The sequence below is a fragment of the Berghia stephanieae genome, chromosome 1, assembly GCF_034508935.2.
Source record: "Berghia stephanieae isolate SIO BIC M18660-M18661 chromosome 1, UCSD_Bste_1.3, whole genome shotgun sequence".
NCBI lineage: Eukaryota > Metazoa > Mollusca > Gastropoda > Nudibranchia > Aeolidiidae > Berghia > Berghia stephanieae.
The window spans coordinates 10,155,068-10,167,394 of record NC_088360.1 but is presented as its reverse complement, the minus strand read 5'-3'; the positions used below and the strand labels follow the sequence as shown (position 1 = coordinate 10,167,394).

At 34.2% G+C, this 12,327-nt stretch overlaps 1 protein-coding gene across 1 annotated transcript; it reads right to left on the bottom strand.

The window, feature by feature from the left end:
* Positions 1-5,028: 5,028 nt before the first annotated feature.
* On the bottom strand, positions 5,029-11,627 carry LOC144967595 (egl nine homolog 1-like). The gene is made up of 7 exons (XM_078905062.1): positions 10,570-11,627; positions 9,802-9,921; positions 9,205-9,341; positions 8,324-8,394; positions 7,510-7,571; positions 7,149-7,220; positions 5,029-5,884 (listed from the first exon to the last, which is right to left on the bottom strand). Exons 1-7 carry the CDS (start codon positions 11,536-11,538, stop codon positions 5,771-5,773), a joined length of 1,545 nt encoding a protein of 514 aa, XP_078761188.1. The 5' UTR covers positions 11,539-11,627; the 3' UTR covers positions 5,029-5,770.
* Positions 11,628-12,327: the final 700 nt, after the last annotated feature.

Sequence of the window (12,327 nt, the reverse complement as noted above, 5' to 3'; positions counted from 1 at the left end):
TCTCTCTCTCTCTCTCTCTCTCTCTCTCTCTCTCTCTCTCTCTATATATATATATATATATATATATATATATATATAGCCGCTCGACAACATGTCATTTGGGGACACAATCTTCAATCAATTTTGCATGATTCATGTTCTTGTATACCATTCTTAATTTTATCAAAAATTGAAAATTAATTGTTTCTTTTGTATGAGAAATTCAAAGTTATATAATTAAATAACTCATCATCATGCTAGCTGACGATCTCCTCATGATGATTACATACAATATCGAGTCCAGCTCTTACTTGCTCATTTAGATCACAGTATTTAAAACCACTTACCGTTGATACCTTCACAGTATACTGCTATTTTGATTTAAAATGATCATGGTAACTATTTCTTCACAGGGCCTTCTGACCTTCTATGGTGGGCATAGAGGCCACTTGTCAGGTCTTCTATCTCCCATATTTGTATTCTCTTTCATGGTTTCTTTCTGTCATTGTTCGGGATTGAGATTGACCGTTTTTTTTCATGTCCTAGCAGGGATCCTTATCTGGGAGGGAGACTGTCAAATGTATAGTACCGTTTTTGAGAGATGATTTTTTTCCCTGTATAACATCTCTGTGTTACGCACTTTTTAGTTTTGAATACATTGCAGTTTGTAAACATTTGAGTGAATCCTTCAGAGTGGGATCCTTTCCTTGTGTCTAGATGTGACTCTTGGTTAATGTCAAAATAGGCACAGAGGTGAATTTGTTCGTGGAATCTTCCACTTCCTATTTGATCCAGTCCCCTTTGTTTTGCTTTTTTTTTTGGTACTTTTAACTTCAGATCGACATTTTTTCTTTTACCATATTCCTCTTACTTTTAAATAACGCTGATTTGACCTATCAGTGTCTCAAATGCTGTAAACACCTAAAAACAAACAAATGACAATTACTATTGTGATAATGCATTTTGTTAAATGTACTTAATCATATACATCTGATAAAGTCTTAGCTCCCACATTTAACTTCAGAGGTCATATGCCGAGGCACCATTTTACTTATTGCCATTGTTGAGATAAAATAGTTTTGTCAGGCTGAATTGACATCTGTTTTTATTTATTATTAATTTATTTCCATCAAAATCATGTGGAGTGCATTGTTGGATGAAACCATCAGAGTTCTCGCTATCTAGAAGGACAGTGCTGTTGCACACAAAGGGTGGTAGAAAACCCTGAATTTTTTGTTGTTTTGTTGTGATTTCTGTTGTTATTCTTGCATTTAAAAAAAAAAGAAAGATGAAATGTTTTTCATGTAATAATCACGCTATTAGGTATTCAGGGTCTAAGTCTTAATTTATATTATGAATGTATAGACCAGTTCTGGTTGACAAGATTATCAACAAATAACGGTTCCACCCTACATCCTTGAAAGTACCAGGTTTGCCATCAAATTCAACTTAAAGTAAAGAAAACATTTCCTTCCTTGTGAGGAATATTTTATCAATACAAGGTTCCATACGAATTACACAGTCTAATCAAAAGGAAATTGTTGATTATGGTCCAATTGAGCTGAAACGGAGATATTAGATATTGATATTATTTTGAAATATAAGGGTAAGGCAGTCATTTATGTCTCGATATTTTACAGGGTATATTGCTTGTATTCTCTTCTCATATTTTCCCTTTTATCTGAACCTATCATATTTTGTTTCTTAGCACATAAATGACCTAGGATTATTGCAAAGTAAACAAACATTCAGGTCAGTTGTGTATTTGCATTCTATTTAGCCAATTATATGAAAAGGAATAATTTGATACTGGCAAATATAGTTACGTTGCCTCAAGGGGTGACTTTTCCAACCGATTTTGGAGCAATTTGTGTATTCTAAAGGCTTGCAGTTATTTCTCTTCAGAGAGGACTTGATTTTCATTCAAAAAAATAACTGTCACAAAACTAAATTCAATCAATGTAGAGTAATCGTACAAGTTTCGCATGACTTACGACATATTGGGCCAAATCCTGATCTGCAGACGTGACTGAATTAAAATGACAGTAGGCGGGAGGTTCCATAGGGAAGGGACAAATCTGCACATACGGTTTTGAAGCCCGTGGGGTTGCTCTATATTCCTAATGCGACTACTTTCTATTTGCGTTATTTATAACAAGTCACATGCCAATTTATTTCTTCCCCCAAAAATACCCTTGTAGTTTTGGTTCGCACATTTTTCCTCATGTGGTCATCGCTTTGCACACAGGTCCATCGATTTGCACACCAGTCATTCAAACCTATAACTCGCCTCTTTAACAAGAACCTTAACGTACATTGCTTGATATATTTTATCTAGATCCTGATTTCTCGAACCACATTGAATGATACTTAGTTTGCAATTTTATCAAAGGAAGTATTTTAATCACACACACACACACACATACAAGACATTTGCAAGAAAAATAGTATCTGTGATCTGTGAGCTTATTTTATTATAGGACGTATTTCAAATTACCACACACACGCGCGCGCACACAAACACACACACACACCAGACATGTGCTATAAAAATCTCTCTCTCCCTCTCTCTCGCTCTCTCACACACACATACACACACATATACACAAGACATTTGAAAAAAAAATAAATTAGGATGAATCACAGGAGTACAGTACCTGGCGTGCTGGATGTCAACTTCATAGATTCCGTTTCTTCTACCAGAGACTGCTCTCTTGTCTCCAACCAAAATTGTGCACTGATACAGTAGACCAGGTTGAAAGGTGCTACTACTACGACTATCCAGAACTCTCCTAAGCAAGCAAGCAAGTTCACTCAATTGCACATTCCCCCCCCCCCCCCCCCAACCACCACCCTCCCCCTGCATACATACCACATATATACACTCAGATTCATCGATTTCTTCTTCTTCTTCTACTTTTTTATCTCAATAAGTGAAGTATGGCTGTCGTGACCATCAACCACCAGCAGCAGGGGTTTCATAATGTGCTGAGTTGCCAGGATAAAAGAATATAATTCATTTTGTCAAAGGTGTGAGGTTTGATATAAGGTGTGCGGTTCGATCTCCGATACGAGCGATCAAGTCCATCGTTCTGCACACCTGCTTTCAGCCGAAACCAACAAAGCTAGGCCAATGGTGCCTTTCTACCCCCTTTGTGTACTCTATAAATAAGATATTTAAATCCTAATATCGGGCAGGGAGGTACATACTGTGTCTTCTATCCCCTTATTTCTGTTTTCCAACATGCTTTCTGTCTTTGTCTTGGAATGAGATTACTTGGTTTTGTCCTGGCTCTGGCCGGAGTCCTAGCTGGGAGGGAAACAGTCAAATGCATAGTTATTGTTTTGGGAGATGATATTTTTTTCCTTGTAAATCATCTCTCTGTTATGTATTATTATTTTTATTTTGAATGTATAATGTAAGCATTTGAGTGTGTTCCTCTTTGTTGGATTTTGTGCTTGTGTCTGAATGAGACTTGTAGGTGATTTCAAACTAAGTACATTGGTGGTATGCTCTTGGAATCTACATCTGATCCCTATTTGTTCTCAGTTCCCCTTTGTCTTACTTTTCCTTGGGTGCTTTACTTGTAATTCTAGAACTTTTTACTATCCCATTTTCTTCCTTTTTACTGGCGCTGATATAACCTAAATGTGTTGCAAGCGCCATAAAACCCTTAAAAACATAAAAACATAAACAAAATCCTAATATACTAAGCAGGCGACATGTGGAAGTTGAAAACCACTCCCCCCCCCCCCTTTATCTGCATGCGTCATACCAGGGAAGAAGGAAAATTGATACTTACCGATTTTGTGATTTCAGAAAAGTAATTTGGGTTAAATGGAGCAAAAATAAGCTGCAACCTTGTTTTTCTGTCTCGAGAAGGAAATCAGTTGAGGCAATTAAATACTGTGATATCGTAATTCACACATTTAACGTATTGAAATGGATTTCGAAAATCCAGGTACAAAAAGTGTGTGGGTCGAAAGTCATGATCAGCTATGCAAAGCTTGTACGATTACTCCAGTCCAAATCTATTCAGGCAAAGTCATCCCATTTGACGGTATTAAAAGAGTATTTTTGATGCAATTTCAAGTGTGTAAGAATTTGAAAACGAAATGAATTATATCTAAAATATAAAAAAAGTAATCTTAAAAAAAAACAAACAAAAAACCCCAAAGAACAAAGAAAAAAAATGTCAAATGGTTTGATGTTTGATTATTACTATTATTTTTTCTTCTATTCCATTTCTTATATTTCTTGTGGTCGCACTTCTTCCAGCTTTGTGCCATTCAAAAGAGTGGGTGAAAACTCTTCCTTTAAATGTTATTATTTATTATTATTATTATTATTATTATTATTATTATTATTATTATTATTATTATTATTATTATTATTATTATTATTGTTATCAGTGGGTTTTGAAATAAAGGGAAACAAATTAAAGCACCTTTTGTTAGTTTTTCTTTACGATATCCGTTGTCCCATTTTTTGTCGTTTTCTAATTTAGTTTCAGCCTTGTCGTAGAATATGAGAGTGTTTCTTTTATGTGAGCAATGATGTGTTTGCTGTTGTTTTTTTCTTTTCTATTCTTTTTCTTTTTAATGAGTGTATATAAGAGGCTATGAAAGGGTCTCTCTTTTAATGTTGGTTCTGTGATTTGAGTGGCCTTAGTCTGGGCACACGGGTGGATTGCTAACCAAAAATTCTGATTTAATTTAATACTTGATCATATCATATTTATCATATCAATAATAACTTTGATGTAAAGTCAAGTCATATAAATGGGCATGAAATGGTGACATGGAAAAAGCTCTTACACCTGGTGGACATGGGCTAATACTTGCTGTTAGTGTTAGTATATCGTTCTTTTTTCCTTGAGCAAGATCTGATGTACTGTGGCTAATGTTCTACATCTTATGTTTAGGCTATCTCGGTATTTTAAATTTCTTTTTTGAGATAAGAAAAAAATTCCTCACGGGATCAGTAACGAGATATTAAAAAAAAAGTCTCAACGTAATCTCTAGAAAATCAAATTAAAATTCTCCATATTGTCTTTATAATTCATTTTATTTCAGGTTATGCAAATTTTCAACAAAATTGAATTGTGTTTGTACAAAATGGTCTAAATTGAAGGGTAATTTTAAAAAAAAAAAACTTTTAATCAATTAGATTGATCAATTTTCCTGAACCCAACCCTGAATGGACTGTTACAATTTATTATGAGTTCAACTATGATTTTAATAGAAAAAAAAATAACGAGAGAAAACTATAAACTATTTTCATCCCTTAACAATGGGTGCAAATAGACAAAATTAAGAAAAAAGGAACAAATTCGATGCTTTTAGTATGTTACATCTACATAGGATGGGTTTTAGGCATACACCATCCTCCTACACTTTCAAGCAATGAAGTTATATAATGATAATCATATTGGCTGGTTACCTTTTCCAAATTTACTAAATAGTCTGTCATTTAAAAACAGATATGATCTCATCTATTCAGGAAATATAATATGACCCATCGCGTCTATCTGGTTCTATGTTGAAATGAATGAATTAGATGAAAAAATTTAGTTTTAAGTTAAAGTGATCAAAAGTTGGATATTAAACATTTTTGGAAGCGCAAAAATAAAACTTAGTCTTCTCTATGAAGCCATTTATTTTGCTCATGTTGTACGTTTAACTTCAAAATATATTTCAAACATAAGAATCATTCCAACATGATACCTTTTTGAAACGATTGACCACATATATTACACAATAAACATGAATGTAAACACTGAATCGCTTGTTACTGAAGATTGGTCAAATGTTGGATCAAGGCATCTTGGATATGGCTGGATATTCCCATGGCTGTCATGACCTGTCTCGGCTGAGGGTGGGTATGCACGAGCATTGAAAGAGCCTAGAATTTAGAATGATAGGAAAATATCTTTTGTTTTCATTGAAATAAAGGTAGTCATCTTGAATCATGGAGCTTGAGTTTATCTGTTTTTGTAGGTTAAAAGGACAACAACTATTGCTCTTTACCCCTTCGTTTTAACTCACTAGTTGCAGCTATGTGGTCTTGTGATATGACACTCGCTTTCGGATTGGAGGATCCTGGGATCGAGCCTCACTTGAGGCATAGTTGACTCCTTGAAAAAGGCTCTTTCTCTCACCGTCCTCAGGTGTAAAATGAGTACCTGGCTGTTAACAGCGTTGTCTCTGTCGAAAAATATTGTAATCTGCCTGATAGGCGTCATGTCTCGTCCTACACGTTATGTGTTGCTGTTAGTCAGGGACTCTTTGTAAAGCGCTTTGAGGACGTTTATTGTATATTGCACTATATAAAAGCTCAATTTAAAAAAAAGTAATTTAGCAGCCCATTTTGATAAAATTCGTCTTAAGAAAAATGTTATCCCGCACTTTTTAAAACGAAGTAGAATGCCTAAATCTCTTATATCAATGAGTGTGCTATCGTTGTTTGTGATATTTGATTCACCTGTCTCTAAACATTCTATAGCATTACTTTATACAAATGAAAAACACATAAATCGTTATGCGACAATTAATGTCATTTATATGATGCTGCATAATGAGCTATAAGAACGAAATCTGTCAACATCAAGCAAGCAAATATCAAGCATTTGAAGGCAAGTTAAAGGTTCTATCCCAAGTCAAGCCTGTAGCCAACATTGTAACTAATACAATACCAATAGCAAACAAATTAAGATTTTTGATAATACTTTTGACCTACATTTTTTCTGGTGTAATTTACATGACATACACTTTTAGTTAATGTCAAATTAGGCAGATTGATGGATTGCCTGTGAAGCTTTGTTTCCTAATTTGTACAAGTTCACATTGCCTTTCTTTTTCTTTGGTGCTTTTAACTTCCGATCTAAAACTTTTCCGTTTTCATATTTTTTCTTTTTATTGGGCTGTTGCTAGCCCATAAACCCCCCCCCCCCCCAAAAAAAAAAAAACCAAACAAACGAACAAACACTTTTACAAGATTTGCCAGCTATCTAATCACTGTTGGGTGAAAAAAACGGGTCAGACCATACTTAGACTACACCTGGGGTTGACTCCCTCCTCTTTGCGTAGGAGGCGAGAGCTCTTCAAGATAAGCAAAGCTATCAGGACCCCTTATGAGTGTCATGTCTTACGTTATAGAAAAACTTTACCTGCATCTCCTCCTCGCTCAAAGATCTAATAGCTTCAAATGCTTTGTTTTGGATTTGCTGTTGCCTTGTTGCCTGTTTAGAAGAAAAAGAAAGATAAGAAAATTGAGTAAGCATAACATCGGTGCAGTGAAGTATCTTTGTTACATTAATGATATAATTATGGCGATCACCATCACCACAGCGTCATCATCATCATCAGCATCATCATCATCATCATTATAGTTATCAATCTTTCCCCCCCCCCCCCAATAATTTACACTCTAAGTATTTCTCCTAATCCCTTTTTGGCCGCCTCCCTCAATTTGGAAAATAAAATATTTGAAAAGTGATTTTCTGATACAAGTAAATACTAAAGGCTTACCTCCTCCATCTGCTTTCTTTTTTCTTCAAGTTCTGTAATCTTTTGATTGATAGACTCGGTCTCTGTTGAAATAAATTGAAATCACAACACTGGGTCATTGGTCTTTAATGAAAATAATATGACAACAGTTTGGAGAAATCAATAATTAATTCTAATCCCTTGGTCAGAATTTTTCTTTGGTCTTCGGAATTCCAGAGACTTAATCTCATTTATCATAATGTATTGGATTAAAGATTTAGATATCTGTTATATAACTCTGATTTATCTGTATCAAATTTATTGATAAACTTAACAGGTGACTTGCACTTGTAATGAATGAAATGGAAATGTGGTTCCATATGATCTTAAACGAATTTGAATATAGTGAATCAGGGGAAACGCTCTATATCGATTAGTGCTTTTCAGTCGGGTGTATTGTACACCACAAAGGTGTACCACATTTTTTATAGGGTGTACCACATAAAACAATAGAGTCACTTTACAAAAGCAACTTAATATATGTAATGGAAACATTATGAGTGGATTTTGATACCATATCTTTTACACCATCGCACTATGTATTGTTTTGTGTATTGTAACGACTGGGTGTGTACAAGCTTTTATGTAAAAGTTGAAGGTATGTGTAATTTCAATAAAGGTTGGCAAGCACAGATAGAGATTCTTTTTTTTCTTTCTTTTGCAATTGGAGATATATCTGTATAATTAATTTAATTCATGTTTCAATGTTTGATTCCTGCAAACTTGGTTTGCTCCCTTTAAATGAATAAAATGTAAGAAGGATTTAATCAAGGTAAATGAAGTAAATGCTTCAAACCTGCTTGCAGTTTTTGAACTTTGGATGTCGTTCTTTCTTCTGAATCAAAATACCAAACAGTCATGGCAAACCTGAAGATGTACATTAAAAAAATATTTAAAAAAAAATAATACAAGCCACCCACAATTTTTGATGCATCTCTGTATTACACGTAATGTTTAAAGATACTGATTTTAGGATCAGAGAGTGAGCCTACAATGAGAAACTATTGACTGCTACCAAAACACATTTGTCTCTGCATGCTTGCTCCAATCCTTTCTAGTTCGTTCCAGGTCTTCCCAATGTTTTTGTGGCCCCTGAGCTTGCAGTGGAGATTCAAAGCAAGGGCTTTCTTGTTGTTTTACATTTACAGTATATATTCATTGATATATATAAACATTTCCACTTTCTCACCCTTATTTCTTGTTTGATACTGGCCGAGCCCATTGGTTCCAAAATATACTGATTTATTTTCAAATTCATTATTATTTTGAAGGGATATACATTCACAAATGTCTAGATTAGATTTATTTAAGGTCTATTCTTTTTAAAATCTTCAAGTTTTAGAACAAATGAAGAAAGTATGACCTGATTAGAACCACGTGGTGCCAAGCATGAATGTCAGAAAAAAATTCAAGTGTGATCAATGATCCACACTGAATTGCTGAGAACATCCTTTGGTTCTCAGTATTTTATTTATGGCTAAGACATAGCACATACATTATCAAATTTCACATGGATGTCAAACAGCACCAGGCAAATGATAGTGATGAATATTTTTAAAATATCAACATAAAACAAGGTGCCTATAATGTGAGGTAAATAATAGTATGAAATGGAAAGCTAGTTCTATGTGACCGACTAGATGAAGTAATATCACATTGTGAAGAGTTGAATAATACCTCTCTCTGTAAGCTGGATGCACTTCATGGGGATTCCTCTTGTCAGACCAAAAATACAGAAGTCGGTTTGCTTTAGGGGGAATGTCAACTTGCTTTTCCTGGTTTGGCGGGAGAATTCTTAGTAAACCCCCATCTTTCTGTTTTCGATTGAAAAAAAAAACATTAAACATAAAATAAGAAAAACTAATTAAAAGTAAATACTTTTACTCTTGTATCATAGTGAAAAATATAATTTTTGTTTAAGCTGGAAATGATGATAATTGAGGTAGGAAGGAGACAACTGCCCTCTTAGCAACAAATCAAATGATAACAAACAATTAAACAATTTTTTGACTAATTTGTTATCGATACTAATATGAATATGTTTAGTGTTTGACATACGCTTTTTATTAATGTAAAGACAATAGAGAATTTTAGATTAGGAGGAGAGGCTAGTTAAATTCTTTTTTAAATTTTTAATCGAGTTTTATATATGTGATACGCCAGTTTTACACTATATCTGTTTTAGGGCAACATTGTCTTATTTTCTGTAAAGATATGAGTTTAAAAAAAGTAAATGAATCGAAACAAATTTAAAACATAAAATTATTGTCTAACCTCAACATCCCAGTCTTTATTGAGATAAAGAATGCATGTGATTCTTCTACCATCCTTGCTCGGATTGTCGATGTGGCGACGGTAAAATGTTCCATTACCTGGATAGCATGTCAGCATAGCCTTTAGAAAGAAATGAAAATCATTATAACAAATGTTATACTTTAAAAAAAAATGGAAATGATGATGATGATGATGATGATGATGATGATGATGATGATGATGATGATGATGATGATGATGATGATGATGATGATGATGATGATGATATGATAATAATAATAATAATAATGATAATAATAATAATGATAATAATAATAATATAATAATAATAATAATAATAATAATAATAATAATAATAATAATAATAATAATAATATATATAATAATAATAATAATAATAATAATAATGATAATAATAATAATAATAATAATAATAATAATAATAATAATAATAATAATAATAATAATAATAATAATAATAATAGCGAGGAAATTCAAAATGAAAAAAAAAGTGTCTGCTCATTTAAGCTATTCTAAAAAAACTCGGTCATTTCGCCAATACTTCTAGTTTGTGAAGATTTTACAATGACGAGCGGCTTGATCTCCTGTAGCCAACTGCAAAAACTATAAAATGGCTGCACTTAAATAGAATCCAGACCTTGTTCCATATAAACGATGATGAACTCAGATATTATCTGCATGCATCCAACGAATGGGATGCACTGAATAAGAATCTTATCTCAATAAGCATGAATTAAGAAGACATACCTTTGAACGTCCCTCAATTTTCCCATAGTTCTTGACTCTTAAATATTGTCCAACAAATTGCATGATTGAGTCAATTACCATCATAACCTGTCCAGCATAAAAGAGCCCTTCTTCATCACCTTGTATCCATTTAATCTTATCACTTCGAATATCTGTCCGGGTACTTTTCTTGTCATCCTCCCCACTTGTTTTACCCCCTCCTAACTGTCCGGTTTTAAGTTCATTTTTTGCGTCTAATGATTTTATTTCTGATATCAACCCGTCAATAACAGCTTCTGAAAAAACATTGTCAACAACACAATATCCTAAATTGATCAGTCTTAAAGAAATGAATTCGCCTAAGTCTTTGTGGTCATATGATTCGGGTAAAGGAAATTTCAATTTTCTTAGAGGACGTGTATCAAAGGCGATGGAATCCTCTTCTTCGTCAACATTTTCACTTTTGCCACCATTTTTATTCTTATAAAAATCAGATTCATCAACTACTTCGAGATATTTATGTGGTAAACTATTATCATCATTGACCTCAGTTGTCTGTTGTTCTTCATCAGCATTTAACAACATATCCTCCACACCACTAATTATGGCATCATCAGACGGTCCCATATAATCATCTTGCTTTGAGTTCACCAAATCACTGAATATGTCTTTATTTTCAATAGTAGTGTTAGATATGACTTCATTTCTAATAGAATCAAAGTTGAGAATCGACTCAATTTCGGCTCGTTCATTTTGGATTTGGATCTGTGTTTCCGTTGCCGTTATGTTTCTCGCATCATTTGTGCCCCCCTGTTGGGGTGATGCGCATACTTTCTTATGCTTAGTCCAATCCTTCTTCTGATGATCTCTACTACAGTAAAATACTGATTTGCATCGATTACATCGTTTTAGATCTGAATGAGATCCACAAACATGACAACTTTTCTTGTTATCAGCTTCAACTCGAACGGGATGATCGTTTTCCGACATATTGTTTACAAATGGTAACGCCTTTATTCACAAAAGATCTCCACAAGTCTAAAGATGCACCAAAGAGATGAAGTGAATAGAAAAGTGCCAGAAGACAATAGAGAATAAAAATTTTTTTTCGCGGCGGTGGTGGGGTTTGAACCTGCGACCTTATTGGTACGACAACTCCGCCTGGCAGGTGAGAGCGTGGCTCTACCGTGTGAGCTATCCACGAACACAAAAATATTCGTTTCAAACTCAAAGTCATTACTAGATCCCTCTCTCACCCACTTCTTGAGACCGCCGATTCATTCGTACACCACCATCGCGAATAATTTTGACCAGCAGTTAAGCTTAGTAGCCAATATTCTCAACACAAACATATAACATAGAAACGATTGAGACATTGAGTATGCTCCGGTGTATGGGGTGAATTTTTAATTCAGAAAAGTGAGTGGAGCAGGCACTTATGTTGGTAACAACAAGATATGAAGTGAATAGAAAAGTGCCAGAAGACAATAGAGAATAAAAATTTTTTTTCGCGGCGGTGGTGGGGTTTGAACCTGCGACCTTATTGGTACGACAACTCCGCCTGGCAGGTGAGAGCGTGGCTCTACCGTGTGAGCTATCCACGAACACAAAAATATTCGTTTCAAACTCAAAGTCATTACTAGATCCCTCTCTCACCCACTTCTTGAGACCGCCGATTCATTCGTACACCACCATCGCGAATAATTTTGACCAGCAGTTAAGCTTAATAGCCAATATTCTCAACACAAACATATAACATAGAAACGATTGAGACATTGA

Bases quoted from the DNA above. Each gene is read 5' to 3' on its own strand.
- LOC144967595 (XM_078905062.1), bottom strand. From the start codon at position 11,538: ATGTCGGAAAACGATCATCCCGTTCGAGTTGAAGCTGATAACAAGAAA. The intron at 7,572-8,323 runs GTTTGAAGCATT...TTATTTCAACAG, and splicing joins AGTTCAAAAACTGCAAGCAG to AGACCGAGTCTATCAATCAA. The intron at 7,221-7,509 runs GTAAGCCTTTAG...TCTTCTAAACAG, and splicing joins AAAGAAAGCAGATGGAGGAG to GCAACAAGGCAACAGCAAAT.